The 17641-nt window shown below is 43.7% G+C and overlaps 2 protein-coding genes across 3 annotated transcripts; one reads left to right on the forward strand and one right to left on the reverse strand.

Annotated features, from left to right (window-relative positions):
* The first annotated feature begins 1233 nt into the window (after positions 1–1233).
* LOC121533936 lies at positions 1234–13022 on the forward strand. 2 transcript variants are annotated; one of them, XM_045215592.1, is made up of 14 exons: positions 1234–1556; positions 1662–1783; positions 1890–2196; positions 2284–2363; positions 2638–2690; positions 3769–3805; positions 3884–3951; positions 4075–4164; positions 4264–4577; positions 4724–4795; positions 10227–10333; positions 10563–10735; positions 11868–12082; positions 12158–13022. In XM_045215592.1, the coding sequence occupies exons 1-14, from the start codon at positions 1295–1297 to the stop codon at positions 12391–12393; spliced, it is 2136 nt and encodes a 711-aa protein (XP_045071527.1). In that variant the 5' UTR covers positions 1234–1294; the 3' UTR covers positions 12394–13022. The 2 variants fall into 2 exon arrangements, with proteins under 2 accessions (XP_045071527.1, XP_045071528.1); XM_045215593.1 differs by lacking the exon at positions 10227–10333 and having other exon boundaries at positions 1235–1556; positions 4724–4842.
* LOC121533937 lies at positions 13017–14782 on the reverse strand. Its single transcript, XM_041840301.2, has 3 exons — positions 13912–14782; positions 13448–13666; positions 13017–13353 (listed from the first exon to the last, which is right to left on the reverse strand). Exons 1-3 carry the CDS (start codon positions 14268–14270, stop codon positions 13146–13148), a joined length of 786 nt encoding a protein of 261 aa, XP_041696235.1. The 5' UTR covers positions 14271–14782; the 3' UTR covers positions 13017–13145.
* Between the last annotated feature and the right edge of the window lie 2859 nt (positions 14783–17641).

Genomic DNA, 17641 nt, shown 5'->3' on the forward strand with positions numbered 1-17641 from the left:
TGGGTGACAATATTAGCCTATCACTTGTAAATTATGTATTATTATTTGTGAATGATGCCCAGCTTGTGCATTAAGGCAAGACACAGCGCAAGCCTTTTTTTTTGCGGCTTTTTCTAATCATAGTCGCACACCTCATGTAGCCTAGCCCATAGGCCTATATGTTTTGATAAGGTTTGTATCGCAACTAAAGTGGCCAAATAACTGGCATACACAGGCTGCGCGTGGGTTTTAAGTTTGGGGAAGATAATTTTCACCATAAAAATGCACCTTTATAAGAAAGCATTACATGCATAATCACATTTGCAGTCACTTTCGAGAACAGTGTTTTCCTGCTAATTGATTGCATTTTGGAACATTCATGCTTATAGACTACTGCCTTGTGCACATTGCTGTGCTTATAATGTGAAGAAATAGCCTAATAGTTTATCAACATTTTAAGCTAAACGTTCTGATCTGTTGCATCAGCCTCATTGCTTTTAAAAGGTTTTTTGATGTGAGTGGTTGTATTAATTTGGGATCTATCGCATCCTACAACGGTCCCAGACTATGTTTTGAATACGTATTTCTTGCACTTCTTGCACTTTCTGGTCAACTTTTGTACTATGGGGGATAGATAGTAGATTGACATAGGCTAGTGCTTTTGCTGTTCGTTAGGCCTACTCATCTTGTTAGCTGACGAAAAGTAGGCTAAATGTGGACAGTTGTAACATCTTCAATATGCGCCTCGGAATTCGATAAGAGGGACACGCGCAGTTGCGTCCCCGATGTGTCTGTCGTCATTCACTTGTAGCCTACTTCTTAGCTGAAATGCCTGTGAGAAGGACCCGATCACGTGACGGGCATTGGCTAATAAGAATCGAGATATCTGAGAGAGCCATGTGAGTGAGAGGCGCTTCGGAGCACGACAGCCGGGAGAAGGGAATTATAATTATTATATTCAGCTTAAGGGCACAACTACGGTGGCCGGGAAGTGCAAAGCAACATTACAAAGAATGAAACACTTTTACAAAGCTCGAGACAAATTTACATTTTGGAAAACAAATTTACATTTTATAAAACAAATTTACATTTTATAAAACAAATTTACATTTTGGAAAACAAATTTACATTTTGGAAAACAAATTTACATTTTGGAAAACAAATTTACATTTTATAAAACAAATTTACATTTTATAAAACAAATTTACATTTTATAAAACAAATTTACATTTTAGAAAACAAATTAACAAGACGCAAAACACTTTTACCAGTCCCGAAACAAATTTACAAACGACAGATTCGTCACGGAAAGGGAATGTACCATATACCGGAAGTGACGAGCGTGGTCTTTTCGTGTTTTTGTTGTGGAGTTTATGGCGTCAAAGAAGTTTATGGTGACCGCCCGAACATGGACTGCGGCCGAGGGATGTTTTGCCCGTTTTGTGGCAAACACATGAACAGCTTAACGCGGTTTTGCTTTACGTGTGGTCGGTGTTTGGAGTTTTTAAAGGACGCGGACAAGACGGAAACATTGGAAACACAGGGGACGTCTCGACAGCCGGACAGTGCTATGCAAAGTAAGTTTAGCAAAACCAAAACGCTAGCTATCTAAGGACAGTAACGCTAATGATTTTTTGAGCGGCTTCTAACTTTCTGTTTCGGAACTCTGTCCATTTCTGCAGAACAACCATGCCCATCATACAAACAGTTCATGGAGTACAGAAGCTCGAAATCAAAAGAACGACAGTCTTTTAACTATGGGCCAAAAGGAAGATATAGGCCTAAAGAAAGAAAACACGTCCAGGTAAGGTGTACTGACCGTCCTATACAATTTTGCAATGCTCTATATGTATTTGTGTGTATTTATTTTACCTATGTATACATTAATTATATCTTTGTTATTTTACTAGATAAACGTAGGATTGATGGTGCCAAGTGGAACTGATTTAAAACCTCTAAGAGGGAAAACACTACAGTTATTTACAGACCCAGAGGTAGCAGCACCTGATCTACTGAAACAAGCTGTCCAGAAAATGACAACATTTAACAAGGACATGCACGAAGGACCTTATGTCCTTTTGTATCCAGACTGCTCAGAGGTGGTTCATGTGCCTGGGTCAGAAAGGCCATTCAAATTGGCAGAATATAAAAAGGAAATAGGAAAGGCATATTCCAGGATCACTTTTTTCATTTGCCTAGAAAAACACTATAAAAGAGGTTAGTGGATCTCATGATTCAATATTTTTACATATTTAGATACTCTGCTGGAGGATAGATAATGGTTGTTTGAATTATTTTTTTCAGTGGATGATACCTCAGACTCTGATTCTGAAATTGTCATCACAACAAGGAGCACAGCTGAACTCAATCGTGCTGACGCTTTGGTACATCAGTTATTTCTCTTTTTTACAATGTTTATGTATGTTTGTATTTATTCATTTTCATATAATTTATTAATTAGATGTACATTGGATTTTAAGCATAAAATCAATGTCCTGGTCAATATTTTAGTGGAAAAAGGCTTGTTTTGATTATTTTGCAGTAACTATTATACAGTAACACAGACAACCATTCAGCATTGATATATACTGTATGTGGTAATGGAAAAATAATGGAACCTGTTGAAAGTTGTTGATCATTTTATCCGTTTCCTCTCAGGTTTTTGAACCACAAAATCGAAGTACTCCCAAACACAAGCTGGACGATGAAAGGTAGGTGTTGCACACTTGGACACAAAGGAATTTTCACACGTGCAATAATAATTCATATTTTGTTGGGCTACAGTGCTTTCACTACCAGGTAAAGTGCAATTTCACCTTTTTTTTTATTTAACTCACAAAACTGATAAAACTACTAGCAGATATTTCACTACTTATTCACATACACATTATACATACATTTATATTGCTGCACATAAGCTCAACGTTGCTACATGCTATCAGCTGTTTCTGTAACTGACTGCGGTGCCCCCTCGCTCCCCTACCTAAAGGACCCACAGCTGCCTGTGTGAGCAGAGCTTTACAGAATAAACCCACTGAAATACAGTTGCTCTTGCAGTTGAATAAACAAAAATTAACCAAACCATTAAAAAAAACACGTGAGAATGAAGTGGGGGGTATCCACTGTCCATTCATATGTCCCACATCACTGTCGATCCTGCATAGGTACTATAGGCCTTTACTGAAGTGGCACGGTCATCCAGAACCAACTTAAAGAACTCCAACACGTTTCGGCATCTAGCCTTTGTCAGGGAGTCAAATAGATGTAATGAGAGACACTGGGTTTTTTCTAGTGGTAATCCACCAATAGGAAACATGGGACACATCCATATACATAATGTTTACATGATTTGACTATTGTAGGCCTGAAGGACACCTACTGGTTTTAAGATGTCTACAACACCTACTCTAGCCCAGAACACCTTGGACACTAGAAAAGACCCATTGTCTCTCATTTCATCTGTTTGACTCGCTGACGAAGGCTAGATGCAAAAACGCATTAAAGTTCTTTTAAATTGGTTCTGTATGGCTTGGCCACTTGCAATACAAGCATTTTAATAGTTAAAAAATAGTAGTTTGAGCTTTCTTTTATTTTATACCTTTTCCTTTAAAAAAGAAACTCAAACTAACTCAGATTTGAGTCCAGGAAACGCTCCTATCCACATGTTCTCAAAATAATCTTTTTTTTTAATACATCTTTCTGTTCCCTCTACTACTACATGCTACTCAAAGCTACATTATAGCCTTTATCATGGAGCTAATCATTTTAATATGTTTTATCATGTTTCAGAGATGCACCAGGACAATCAACAATTCAGCCTGGACAGGTAATAAGGCAGAGTGTGGCAGCATGACATTTCTTGCTTTCAGTGTTGTTGTTTCAGACATTTTAATCTTTTTTTCAGATAGTAATATCTGATGCTGAGGATCTGGATCCACCGGAAGCAAATCCAGAGAAAATGTCTTGCTACAGGTAAGTAAAAAAAAAAAAGAAAAGATAATGACTGACATAATTTAAATGTATTGAACTGATTACATGGGGAAGACATTTTTGTTTGTAAGATGTTTTAACATGGAAATGGCAATTTCCCAACAGTAAATACACAGACCTGTATTCACCAAATGTTGAGCAGGAGGACGAAGAGCCGGTTGCTGTCAATGTGAAGAATTTCCAACACACAGCAATGTAATATGCTTTTGACTATAGCACTCCAGTTTTTTCACTGTACAATAGTTCTTGTATATCTGGAATATCCACAAATGAATTAACTTTTTGTCATTACAGGGAGGAGACGGACATTGCATTACCTGACATCGTAGCAAACCTGTCTCTTCCTATTGATCATAAAAAAGTCAGCCGGTTTTACATCTCAAGGGATAATGTTTGGGATGGGGCAGTCAGAGGTTTCAAGCGTACAACATATTCTGAAACCTGTGACATGCTGGTGAAATTTACTGATGATACTGGTGTTCTGGAAGAGGGAATTGACACTGGTGGTCCAAGACGAGAGTTTTTAACTCTACTGATGAAACACCTAAAAGACCGGCCCATTTTTGATGGACCAGAAGGACATCGGTTCTTGGTCTACAATGCAAAGGGTATGCATATTGGTTGGATGTGTACTATAGGCTACTAATGGTTGGTTAATGCTCATTGACCAGATATATCACATGACATATGCTTGCATATTACAGTATATACAGTAATGCATTGTTTTAATTTTGCAATATGAATTCATTCACAGCTGTTAGGGAGGATGAATACTACTTGGCAGGAAAGATGATTGCTGTGTCAGTTGTGCATGGAGGTCCAGGACCCTGTCACGAGTTGCTAAGCCAGAACCCAGAAGCAGACCAGGACAAGGTAAGTTGAAACGAAGGTGAGTGTTTATTACAAATTCAAGAGTGATGCTGAATAATCCGGGGAACAGAGCGGGCGGCGTTGATTAGTTGTTGGGGGTGCAGTGGTTGATCCCATCCTGGGTCGGCAGCCGCCGACCACCAGGCAGAGGTTGGATGAAGGTTCCGGACGGGTGACTGCAGATGGAACAAAACGGGGGTAAGTAAGCAACAAACCAACACGGTGCAAAAACAACAAAAACTAACGCTAGGCTCAAAGACTGATACTCTGGTAAACCTACTGTTCATGGCTAACGATCCGGCAGGGACTGGATGTTAGGCCAGAGCCTAAGAAGGGTGATGATCAGGACCAGGTGTGCAGATTGCTGATGGGATGCAGGTGCGGAAATCAAGAGAGCTCCCCGGAGCGTTTCCCGAACCCTCGGGAAACTGGAGATCACGAACAGAAAAACTAGTCACCAGACAGGACCCGACTCAGACTGCCGGGATCGTTACAGTACCCCCCCTCCGACCGAACGCCACCGGGCGGACTCCCGGAGCGCCAGGATGGAGGCGGTAGAAGTCACTGATGAGGTCAGCATCTAGGACCTGTCGCCGCGGAATCCAACTCCTCTCTTCAGGACCATACCCCTCCCAGTCCACGAGATACTGGAAACCCCGGCCCCGCCGTCTGGAATCCATGATGCGACGCACCGTGTAGGCAGGACCACCTCCGATCATCCGAGGAGGAGGAGGAGGAGGCGGAGGAGGCAACAGAGGACTGAGGAAGACAGGCTTGAGGCAGGAGACATGAAAGGTGGGATGGACTCTGAGCGTCCTCGGTAGTTTGAGTCGAACTGCCACTGGATTGATCACCTTCTCCACCACAAACGGACCAATGAACTTCGGTAACAACTTCCTAGACTCAGTCCGTAACGGAAGATCCCGTGTGGCCAACCAAACCCTATCTCCGATGGTATAGGTGGGAGCGGGATCCGGCGACGATTCGCCTGGAGCTGATACCGGTCCGAAACTCTAAGGAGTGCCTTTCTGGCCCGATGCCAGGTCCGGTGGCAACGACGAATATGGGCCTGAACAGAAGGCACTGAGAGCTCCTTCTCCTGAGAAGGGAACAGGGGAGGTTGGTAGCCATACAGGCACTGGAAGGGAGACATCCCAGTGGCAGATGTAGGGAGAGTATTGTGGGCATACTCAACCCAAGGCAACTGAGAGACCCAGGAGGTGGGGTTGGAAGAGACCAGACAGCGTAGCGTGGATTCCATCTTCTGGTTGGCTCTCTCCGCCTGACCATTGGATTGGGGGTGAAAACCAGATGTGAGACTGACTGTAGCTCCAATGGCCAAACAGAAGGACTTCCAGACAGCAGAGGTAAACTGAGGGCCACGGTCGGAAACGATATCACTGGGCAAACCGTGGACCCTGAAAACCTCCCTAACCAGGATCTCGGACGTCTCCGAGGCAGAGGGAAGCTTGGCAATTGGCACAAAGTGGGCGAACTTGCTGAATCTGTCCACGATAGTCAGAACGACCGTGTTCCCCTCAGAAGCGGGCAACCCAGTGACGAAGTCCAGGGCCAGATGCGACCATGGTCGCCGGGGAATAGGAAGGGGGTGAAGTAGTCCAGAGCTGGGCCGATTGGTACTCTTATTCTGCGCACACACTGGACAGGCAGCAACAAAACCCCGAGTATCCTCGGCCATGGCAGGCCACCAAAAACGTCTGCGAAGAAACGCCATTGTCCGAGCCACGCCAGGGTGACAAGCCATCTTGCTGGCGTGGGACCATTTGAGGACAGCAGGACGAACCGACTCAGGCACAAACAACCGACCGGGTGGACCGTTACGGGACCGGGCTGAGTCCGAAGGGCCGCCAGCACCTCCTCCTCAATCTTCCACATAACTGCTCCCACGACGCAGTTCCGGGGGAGAATTGTCTCGGTCTTGGACCCACTCTCCTCCGTCTTGGAGAACATCCGGGACAAGGCGTCCGCCTTGCCGTTCTTAGATCCAGGTCGGAACGTCAGGGAAAACTTGAATCGTCCGAAAAACAACGCCCACCTGGCCTGACGGGAGTTGAGACGTTTAGCCGATTGCACGTAAGCAAGATTCTTGTGGTCAGTCCAGACAATAAACGGTTGCTCCGCCCCCTCCAACCAGTGGCGCCACTCCTCCAAGGCAAGTTTCACCGCGAGAAGCTCCCAGTTACCCACATCGTAATTCCTCTCCGCAGGCGAAAGGCGACGAGAGTAGTAGGCGCAGGGATGGAGTTTACTGTCCGTGGAGCATCGCTGCGACAGGATGGCGCCAACTCCCACATCAGACGCGTCCACTTCAACGACGAACTGACGGGCCGTGTCCGGTTGAGAGAGAATCGGTGCGTTGGTGAATCGCCTCTTCAAATCCAGAAACGCTTCGATCCGCCTCCGGATTCCACTTGAAGGTCCTGATACTGGAAGTCAAGGCAGTTAACGGAGCGGCCACACGGCTGTAATCCCGGATGAATCTGCGGTAGAAATTCGCAAACCCCAAAAATCTCTGGAGCTGCAATCTCGTACCGGGCTGGGCCCATTCCAGAACCGCTCTAACCTTCTCCTGGTCCATCCTAATCTCTCCCCTGGAGATGATGTACCCGAGAAAGGATGTCGTGTGGGCGTGAAACTCGCACTTCTCGGCCTTCACGAACAGGCGATTCTCCAACAATCGCTGCAGAACCTGCCGGACATGCTGGACGTGGGTCGGAAGGTTCCTTCGAGAAGATCAGAATGTCATCCAGGTAAACAAACACAAAGAGACCGATCATATCTCTCAGGACGTCGTTTCACCATACTCTGGAATACCGCTGGAGCATTGGTCAGTCCAAACGGCATCACCTGATACTCGAAGTGACCCATCGGTGTATTGAAACCCGTCCAACCACTCGTCCCCCTCTCTGATCCGGACCATGTGATACGCATTGCGTAGGTCTAGCTTGGTGAACACCGTAGCACCCTGTAAGGAGTCGAAGGCAGAACTCATCAAGGGCAGGGGATACTTGTTCTTGACCGTGATGTCATTCAACCCCCGATAATCAATACACGGTCGAAGAGAGCCATCCTTCTTACCCACAAAGAAGAATCCTGCCCCCAGGGGTGATGACGAGGGACGAACGAGACCAGCAGCTAGGGACTCCTTGATGTAGGTCTCCAAAGCCTCACGTTCAGGTCGGGAGATACTGTATAACCTTCCCTTGGGGTAGACAGCTCCAGGGAACAGGTTGATGGCACAATCATATGGTCGGTGGGGAGGGAGTGACAGAGCCCTCTGCTTACTGAAAACTTCCCCCAAATCGTGATATGTCTCGGGAACCAGGGACAAATCTGGGGGTTTAGCCTCAATCACCTGACTGGGAACCGAATGGGGGCAGGCAGTCTTGAGACAGTTAGCATGACAATCAAGGCTCCAACTCGTTACCTTGCCCGTCACCCAATCGAACGTGGGATTGTGTTCCTTCAGCCAGGGGTATCCAAGGACCAGAGGAACATGGGAAGACGGCAGAATGAAGAATGAAATCATCTCAGAATGATTCCCCGACAACCGCATCTTAACCGGTTCAGTCCTCATCGTGATACGTGCCAGACTACTGCCGTTCAGAGTGGTCGCTTCAATGGCTTCCGGCAATTGCTCCTTGGAAAGCCCCAGCTGTTCCACCAACTCGGCATCAAGAAAGCTTCCATCGGCACCTGAATCGATAAAAGCGTTAATCGCTAAGCTCTGATTCCTGTTCACAAGGGTAGCCGGGAAACGGGGTCTGACAGAGGTACTGAGAGGTTGAAACTGGCTCGCTAAAAGTCCTCCCAACTTTAGCGAGCCGGGCAGTTTGACGACCGCCGGGAACAAGTGGAGATGTAATGTCCCGAGCTACCACAGTAGAGGCAGCAGTTGGTCTTACGTCTATGTTGACGCTCCTCCTTGGTTAACCCGTGCCGCCCCACTTGCATGGGTTCAGAATCGGGAGAGAGGACCTCTCCACCAATCCTTTGTGGTGGAGAATGATCGACGTGTTCTGGTCCACCACCCGACCCGACTGGGAACTGAGAAGCTGATCGATTGGACGGACCCCATTGCTTCTCCCTCCTTCGCTCTCGGACTCGATTATCCACCCGAATAGACAAGGCTACCAAGCTGTCCAGGTCACTAGGCTCCGGATAGGAGATCAACTCATCCTTGAGCTGCTCCGACAGACCCTGGTAAAAGGCCGCTTGCAGAGACTCCTCGTTCCACCCACTCTCCACAGCCAACGTCTTGAACTCGATCACGAAGTCGGCCACGCTGCGAGTTCCTTGGTGAAGCGAAAACAGGCGCCTAGCTGCGTCCCCTCCTCGGACGGAATGGTCGAAGAGCTTCCTCATCTCGGCCGTGAACCCCTGGTATGAAGCCATGCAGGGGTCTTGTCGTTCCCAAACGGCTGAAGCCCACTCCAGCGCTCGACCACGCAGCAACGCAATCACAAAGGCTATCCTAGCCTTGTCTGTGGCATAAGAGTAGGGCTGTAGATCGAACACTAATCCACACTGCATAAGGAAGGAACGGCATCTTCCCAGCTCCCCCTCATATCTATCCGGCGTCGGAACCTTGGGCTCACGGAAGGACACAGCTCCAGAAGCGGCAGGCGAGATGGGTGAAACCGGTAGTGGATCCTCCACCGGAAACTTGCGTTGGTTCTGGACCTCCGTCAGACCGGTAGAAAGGTTCCGAACTGACAACGCGATCTCCTGTAGTACCGTGCTATGATGGCCCAACATCTTCTCCTGATGGGTAATGGCATGGCGAACAGAGTCCAGGTCCGCTGGGTTCATTACTGGCCGGATCGTTCTGTCACGAGTTGCTAAGCCAGAACCCAGAAGCAGACCAGGACAAGGTAAGTTGAAACGAAGGTGAGTGTTTATTACAAATTCAAGAGTGATGCTGAATAATCCGGGAACAGAGCGGGCGGCGTTGATTAGTTGTTGGGGGTGCAGTGGTTGATCCCATCCTGGGTCGGCAGCCGCCGACCACCAGGCAGAGGTTGGATGAAGGTTCCGGACGGGTGACTGCAGATGGAACAAAACGGGGTAAGTAAGCAACAAACCAACACGGTGCAAAAACAACAAAAACTAACGCTAGGCTCAAAGACTGATACTCTGGTAAACGTACTGTTCATGGCTAACGATCCGGCAGGGACTGGATGTTAGGCCAGAGCCTAAGAAGGGTGATGATCAGGACCAGGTGTGCAGATTGCTGATGGGATGCAGGTGCGGAAATCAAGAGAGCTCCCCGGAGCGTTCCCGAACCCTCGGGAAACTGGAGATCACGAACAGAAAAACTAGTCACCAGACAGGACCCGACTCAGACTGCCGGGATCGTTACAGACCCCATTTCCTGTCAGAAGATCTTGTACATTATCTTGCAGGCCAGCCTTCATTCAAAGCAACAAATAATTTAATAACTGATGAAGAAATAGGGAAAGATTTGCAAGAGGTGAGAATAGCATAAGGGTATGGTAGGGCAGAGTTTTTCATACTTACTGCAGTGTTTTTGAGACAATGTTTACTTCCTATATCACGTGCGGAATATATTTAATTAATTTATTAGTTTTTGATAGTGTAAGATTACACCTTGCTATGTACGTTATTAAAAAAATAGGCAAGGAGATACAGTGCATACAGTTATTGACTGGAGTGTTTTTGCCCATTTTCATGTCTTTCAGATTGAGAATGCTGCTTCATTGGATGCTCTGCAGGAATGTATGATGAGACACAGCACAATGTTACAGACAGCAGGTTGTCTGAGACATGTGGCTACTGTGGAAGAAAATAAAGAAATCGTGTCAGACTACCTCCAATGGTATATCATTGACCGCAACTCATCTGTAATTGACAGGTAAGATGATATTTGTAGTGATGAGATTTTTATTTATTTATGTATGAATTTTTTGTTTGAAATGCCTCATGGTCCCCATCTTTGGTTTATGCAAGTATGTATATCTGTTATCAATTTGTCCTTAATCAGAATTTGTACCTTAGTGTATTTCAACGGATATGTGATGTCACTTCATTCTGTGTCAAACTACAGTGCCTTCATTAAGTCTGCACACCTTTATAGATTCAATTTAAAATATATTTAAATCCTTTTCCTCATCAATCTACACACAATACATCATAATGACAAAGCAAAAACAGAAATTAGATCTTAGGTTTCTCCTCCTGACTAACTCTTCCATAGAGGAAAATCAGTCCAGTTACCCCTTAAAGTGATCCATCCACCTCTGCTGCACATCTGGCAGCAGAGTGATGGTTTGAGGCTCACTTTACCCATCAAACCCTTGATGACTTGCTGCTGTTTATCCAACCACCTGCTCCATACTGTAGCAGTGTCATTTACATATGGATCTATTTCTGCCCTCAGTTCTCATAAAGATCCTGACATGCAGAGAGGTTTTAGTATCTCTTGTAAATGTCCCTGAAAATCAGATATAAAGAGTGTGGTGATGTTGTGTGTAAAGCCTGTAGCTTCATACACGAGGAATCCAGGCTGGAATTACTTCCAAAGGTGCTTCAACAGTGTACTGAGAAAATGGTTAATTAACTTGTGCGAATGTGATATTCCAGTTTTTAATTTTTATTAAATTTGCTACAATTTCTAAAAACTTGTTTTTGCTTTGTCATTATGATGTATTGTGTGTAGGCTGATGAGGAAAAATATTAATATTACTATTTTAAATTGAATCTATAACGAAACAAAGTTGTGAAAAAGTGCAATGGGTGTGTAGACTTTCTGAAGGCATCGTGTGAGTGCTCAAGCCACCCATCCGTCTGTGTCATTCCAGTCTTTTGTTTCTGTGTGTTATACGTTTAATGTGCAATGCAAAAATAGGGTTTTTGAAATCAATTTTCAACAATGTTAAGGTGGATAGTAATTGTAGAGAAGAGAATATTTAATAGTTTTCTTTAGATAATTTTAAATTCAATTGGCACTACACAGCAGTGAAACAATGTTTGTGTTCACTCTGTAGATTCAGAGATGGTCTTTCAACCCTGGAGTTTTTGACTGCACTACAGCAACACCCTACTTTGATGGCCCCTGTCATGTGCCACTCTGAAAGGCGACTCACTGCTTTTGAACTTGAGAGACTCTTCAAACATGACATCAGTCCTTCGGGGAGTAATCGAAGACTTAAAGAAAGTCAAACCATGGCCTACTGGGCAGACTATCTCCTTGATTGTGAAGATTTGTTAGTTTGTTTTTTATAACTAGTTAAGAAAACACATGGCAGTGATGTATCTGAATTGTTTTTCTTTGCAGAAGGCCAGGCTGCTGTGTCTGTGGAAGATGTTTTGATGTTTGCTACTGGGCTGTCTTCACTTCCCCCATCTGGCTTGGAACCACTGCCTCAAATAGAGTTCCTGGAGGACTCTGCGTTCCCAATGGCAAATACATGTTCAAACTCCTTGAGATTACCACTCCTAGACTCATACACTTTGTTTAAGTCACAAATGGACTTTGGAATTCAAAATAGTCCAGGATTCGGCTGTTTCTAAGCTATATGATGGATGACCCCTAGAGTTAAGACTCTGAAAAAGTTGTTGTTGTTAAAGGTTAGGGTTGGGCATCATTTAGATTTTAACAATTCTGATTCCAATTCCGATTCTTCCTTTTGATTCCGGTTCTTATCGATTCTCGATTCCGATTCTTTGAGTGGTGGAGTTGAAACGGGTCACATGCTTATTTCACAAATAAGAGGAAAGTTTTATTTTGATTCAAAGGTGGGTTGCAGTTTGACGGGGCTTTTTCAATGTAAAATAAAGCCACACTAGAGCACCGCTTACTGTGCTCCATGGCTGCAACACAACAAGCACCTGGCCGCTACAGAAACCAAAACTTGCGCATGTTAAATTTGGAACCCATGATCAGATTTGAAACCCAATCCTCCAAAACGATTCCAATAAAGAAACAATTCCGATGGAATCGTAATTTTTAACTATTCCAAGTAGGAATTGGTTCTTGATGCCCAACCCTATTAAAGGTGCACTTTTAAAGTGCAGTTGCCAAAGTTGTTTTTATAATGTTACTGTATGTGAGCATGTTCTTTTCTCACAGTAAACATTTTGAAAATGTTTTAGATCCATTACTCTCAATACTACAAAAGTGTAATAAATACTGATTACTATTTTTGATTAATTTACTTCACACTTAAAAACAATTAAGCTTTGGGTGACAGATTCATAAATATTGTGTTCAGACAGACAGCAGTATTCCACCACTACAAAAAACCCTCCCTTTTTTGATCATTTCATAGCTGAGCCATTTCTTTTAGTTTCATGTACAGTTCGGATGCAGACTCCCAGTTGTCTGGCTTCTGTAACTGATTGTGTTCCATGGCAAAGTCCAAGTACTCCTGCATGTTTGGGTCCCCACAAGGAGTCATTGACAGGCTAGCCTCAGGAAGGGCATCCAGTTCAGCTTGTTCACTTTGAAATCCGCAGTCTCTGGAGCCAAACCTATGTTAAATAGAATACATAATTGCATTTATTTTCATTTAAGCTAAAACGTTACATTAATGCTTTTATCTGTTTATTATCACCAATGTATCACCTGTGTGGTAAGTAGTAGAGTTCATTGGGCACTCCTCCTGGACATGCTGCTGTTCTGGAAGGGCGAATCCTGTGGCTGTTCCACAGTCTCACACACTCATCCAAGTCCTTCTGAATAACATCACCAAAGCAATATCTCAATAGGCATTGATGCTCATGACTCCCGTTGAAGTATCCGGCATCTCTAAGGTCGGCAAATAACTCCATCCAGAACTGAGACCTATAGAAATGGATACAAATGTTTAGTTATACTATAAATAATAAAGGTTAGTTATAATGAAATGTATGGTCTGTGCATCTTTTGGTCATTCGATTTGCTTTTCAGGAACAGCTACTTTTCCTGACGGGCAGGATTTGCTTTACAAATTTGTATTGATAATTATTGTGCTCGTTTTTCATTAATCGTTCCTGAGAAGAAAATCGAATGACCAAAAGATGCAATGACCCTTTATGAAGACAACTCACCTTCCCTTTCTAAATATAGACCACCAGGACTCAATACGCTGGTTATTTATAGATGAGCCGTACATGTGGCTGGACGCTCCAGAGTAGTAGTCACTGTGATGGTGGCGTAGGGTACATTGAATTGCAGCCATTATGCCGTTCTCAGTGCCGCAATCAGTCCTCAGTCTCATGGGGATGACACCGAGGTTTCGCACACATGACATGAAATAGTGAGCAATCACTGTTGGGTTATTATTTGTTGGTCCACATTGAAGCCACAATACTTTACGTGAAAATCCATCTATGCATCCCGAAATGGCCAAACCGAATGGCTTAAGTTTGTCATAACCATCTGCGTGCCACATATAGTTAGGTCCCATTGAGTAGTTGTCCAGGTCCACGAAGTTCAAATCTGATGGCGTTACTCACGGCGTTTGGCGAGGAATAATCCTTTCTGCGGTACAACCCGGCTTCGTTCAGTTTACTTTTAAGAGTCCTCAAGCTGATGTTTACACCGTGTAGACTTGACATCATGTCCACGATTACAGCGTACGAGTGACCCTCGTTAAAATATTGAACGCAATGATGCAGTATGTCTGGTGTTTCCGTCTGGTCCGCGTCCTTTAAAAACTCCAAACACCGACCACACGTAAAGCAAAACCGCGTTAAGCTGTTCATGTGTTTGCCACAAAACGGGCAAAACATCCCTCGGCCGCAGTCCATGTTCGGGCGGTCACCATAAACTTCTTTGACGCTATAAACTCCACAACAAAAACACGAAAAGACCACGCTCGTCACTTCCGGTATATGGTACATTCCCTTTCCGTGACGAATCTGTCATTTGTAAATTTGTTTCGGGACTGGTAAAAGTGTTTTGCGTCTTGTTAATTTGTTTTCTAAAATGTAAATTTGTTTTCTAAAATGTAAATGTGTTTTATAAAATGTAAATTTGTTTTATAAAATGTAAATTTGTTTTCCAAAATGTAAATTTGTTTTCCAAAATGTAAATTTGTTTTCCAAAATGTAAATTTGTCTCGAGCTTTGTAAAAGTGTTTCATTCTTTGTAATGTTGCTTTGCACTTCCCGGCCACCGTACACAACGGCCACTTTGGCCGCAAAGGTATGGATTTTTTTAGGGGGCATTGTGGCCACACAAGGGGGACGCTGCCGGGAAATTCGAGGCCTGGTGAGAATATTATCAAGTGCTTGTCATATTGTGAATGTGAGACTGACGAAGTGTAAGCAGCTTGAACAAGAAACATGCTCATGTCTTTCATGCAACTTTTTTCAAATCATCATTAGAGTCCCATCATGCAGCCTTAGAATGTATTAAAAATCAAAACATATAGCCCAATGTTTGTATCACAACTAAAGATGCATATTTAACTCTAAATTAAGCATATAAGAGGACCAGTTTCTTTGTTAACCTCTCAATACAGAATAGCCGCATGTGCGCATTTCCTTTGAAATCATTTGGAGAAAATATCCTTTCTATTTTATTAGGCTATGTTCAATTGTATTCTTTATACTATAAAATAATAAAAAAGAATACTAATGAATTCTAAGCAAATCTTGTCTGCTAAATGAACTAGTGTAGCCCACAGCCATATGGCATAGCCATATCAGGGCCTAACTCAGAGTATGCTATTCTGTTCGTCTGAAATAGAATACATTGTCTTCATATCATGTTTCTTTAGACCTGTCTAAAATAAATAATGGATTTATTGTGATGGTGTAGGCTATATTAAATTGATTTATTATACTTTTTTAAATGTAGATGTTCCAAAGGTCTGCATCAGTGGCTTGTAGACTATGCGTGGAAGCCAGGAGATGCTAAACTTGTTTATGTTAATTAACGGTCAATTACTGTGAGACCGGCAGTTATTTGCTTGACAATCACCTGCTGACAAAATTTAATGACCGCCACAACCCTATGCTAGAGTGCTTCGTGGGGCTCTGGATGCATGGATAATCTCTATGTCATTGGTAACCTATCTCTTCTGTTCTCTCTCTTTTTTCCCAATTATTCTCTCTCTCTTTCTCTTTCTCTCCCTCGGTTCTCGCTTCCTCTCTCTGTTCTCTTTCCCTCTGTTTCCTCTCCTCTCTGTGTCTCTGTAGCTGCAGGCAGGACAGAAGCCATGCAGGTCTGTTACAGAGTAACAGAGAGGGCCTGGTGTTAGTAATGTCATCACACTGACTCCTCCAGGCTGCAGCTCTGCATCTCTGGAGTTCTGGGGGCCTGCAGCTCTGGAGCCTTACTCTGGGAGGACATGTCCCCCCTGCCCCCGGCTCCTTTGCCCCCTGGCTCTTGACAATATGAATCTGAATTAATAAGAATGAAGTTCAAATGTGCTGTTTGTTCTGTCTTTCATCTTTCATAAAATTATTCATTGCTATTTTACTGTCAGTGTTTAAACCCGAACTGTTTTCAGAGCATTCATGAGAAAGTTCTGGAGTTATTGCCACAGAGTTATCAGGTATGAATAACCTCAGTGTGTGTGTGTGTGTCTGTGTGTGTGTGTGTGTGTGTGTGTGTGTGTGCCTGCATATGTTACAGACTATGTCAGTGAAAGGGACAGAACATTCTAGTCTTTGAAGTGGAGCCAAGTGAGTAAGAAGCTCACTATGCTCTCAGAAAGCTATTGTAAACATCAATCATATTGGTCACACTTTATTTGAATAGTTCATCTGTAGACGCTCTACAGATGGTCATACTATCAACCAACTATCTGTTGATAAGCCACTGCTTGCAAAGGTTACGGTTAGGGTTAAGTTTAGTGTTAGGATAAGGGTTAATGTTTGGGCTAGGGTTAGTAGATAGTTAGTTGAAATGTTACTGATAGTCTGTAGATAGTCTGTAGAGCATCTACAGATGGACTATCCAAATAAAGTGTTACAATTATATTGAGGTTTATGGTCACTATCCATCAATGGGATCTAAACTTAGCGACCCTAGGAAGCACAGTTTAGTTTTCTTCCCAAGTCTTGATGGTGATGTTCCTTGACAGATGAATAAATTCAGCTGAGAAGTTTCCTCACTGTATGCTGTAGGATGAGACAGCTTGTGCTTCTAGAGACTAAGAGACTAGGAGCAGTTCAAAAGTTCAAATGAGGAGAGAAGGCAAAGCTCTTTTTCTTACGTTTGTAAATACATAATTTATTAAAGCAGGATTCAGGTTTCGGTAATCCTAGCTTTTGTCGTAATCACCCATCTCTTCATGTTGCATGGTATAACAGTATAACAGATGACCATAAGAAGCATTGAGGTGCTATCTGCCCATGTCCATGGTGTGTGGGTTGTCATCTCCAGGCCAGCATTGTGTGTACCCTCTGTGTATATATTTGGACATATGGCTGGGGGCCTGCATGGTTCATGGAATGGTAGTGGTGTTGCTTGGCCAGGCAGTAAAAAGAGATGTCGGCTATTTCTTAACATTATAAAGTCATGTTGTCTGGTCTGGCTTTTAATAGTATTTACACTCCTTATAAACAATGGGTTGGTTTGCTCATGAAATTTATATTATAAAGATTTACCAAGATGTCTGACTGATATTCTTGATATTTTCCAATGACCTAACTTTGGGTAAATGTCAACACGTGACAGAACCCGCTACTGTGTAAGAAGTGAACATGTAAAAGAAAAGAGAGAAACCCAACGAGATGTTTATCAGGTTCACCGATGCCCCCAAGGGGCCATCACAACCCTTCTCCGAGTGATTCTAGGAACTGTGACCGTAATAAGGAGTGTGTA

The sequence above is a fragment of the Coregonus clupeaformis genome, unplaced genomic scaffold (genome assembly GCF_020615455.1).
Source record: "Coregonus clupeaformis isolate EN_2021a unplaced genomic scaffold, ASM2061545v1 scaf0477, whole genome shotgun sequence".
In the NCBI taxonomy this organism is placed as follows: domain Eukaryota; kingdom Metazoa; phylum Chordata; class Actinopteri; order Salmoniformes; family Salmonidae; genus Coregonus; species Coregonus clupeaformis.

Excerpts from the sequence above, each read along its gene's own strand:
- LOC121533936 (XM_045215592.1), top strand. The coding sequence starts at position 1,295 with ATGTACCATATACCGGAAGTGACGAGCGTGGTCTTTTCGTGTTTTTGT. Across the intron at positions 2,197-2,283 it reads AGAAAAACACTATAAAAGAG|TGGATGATACCTCAGACTCT; the intron begins GTTAGTGGATCT and ends TATTTTTTTCAG. Across the intron at positions 4,165-4,263 it reads AATTTCCAACACACAGCAAT|GGAGGAGACGGACATTGCAT; the intron begins GTAATATGCTTT and ends TTGTCATTACAG.
- LOC121533937 (XM_041840301.2), bottom strand. The coding sequence starts at position 14,270 with ATGGGACCTAACTATATGTGGCACGCAGATGGTTATGACAAACTTAAG. Across the intron at positions 13,667-13,911 it reads TCTATATTTAGAAAGGGAAG|GTCTCAGTTCTGGATGGAGT; the intron begins GTGAGTTGTCTT and ends CCATTTCTATAG. Across the intron at positions 13,354-13,447 it reads CTCTACTACTTACCACACAG|GTTTGGCTCCAGAGACTGCG; the intron begins GTGATACATTGG and ends TATTTAACATAG.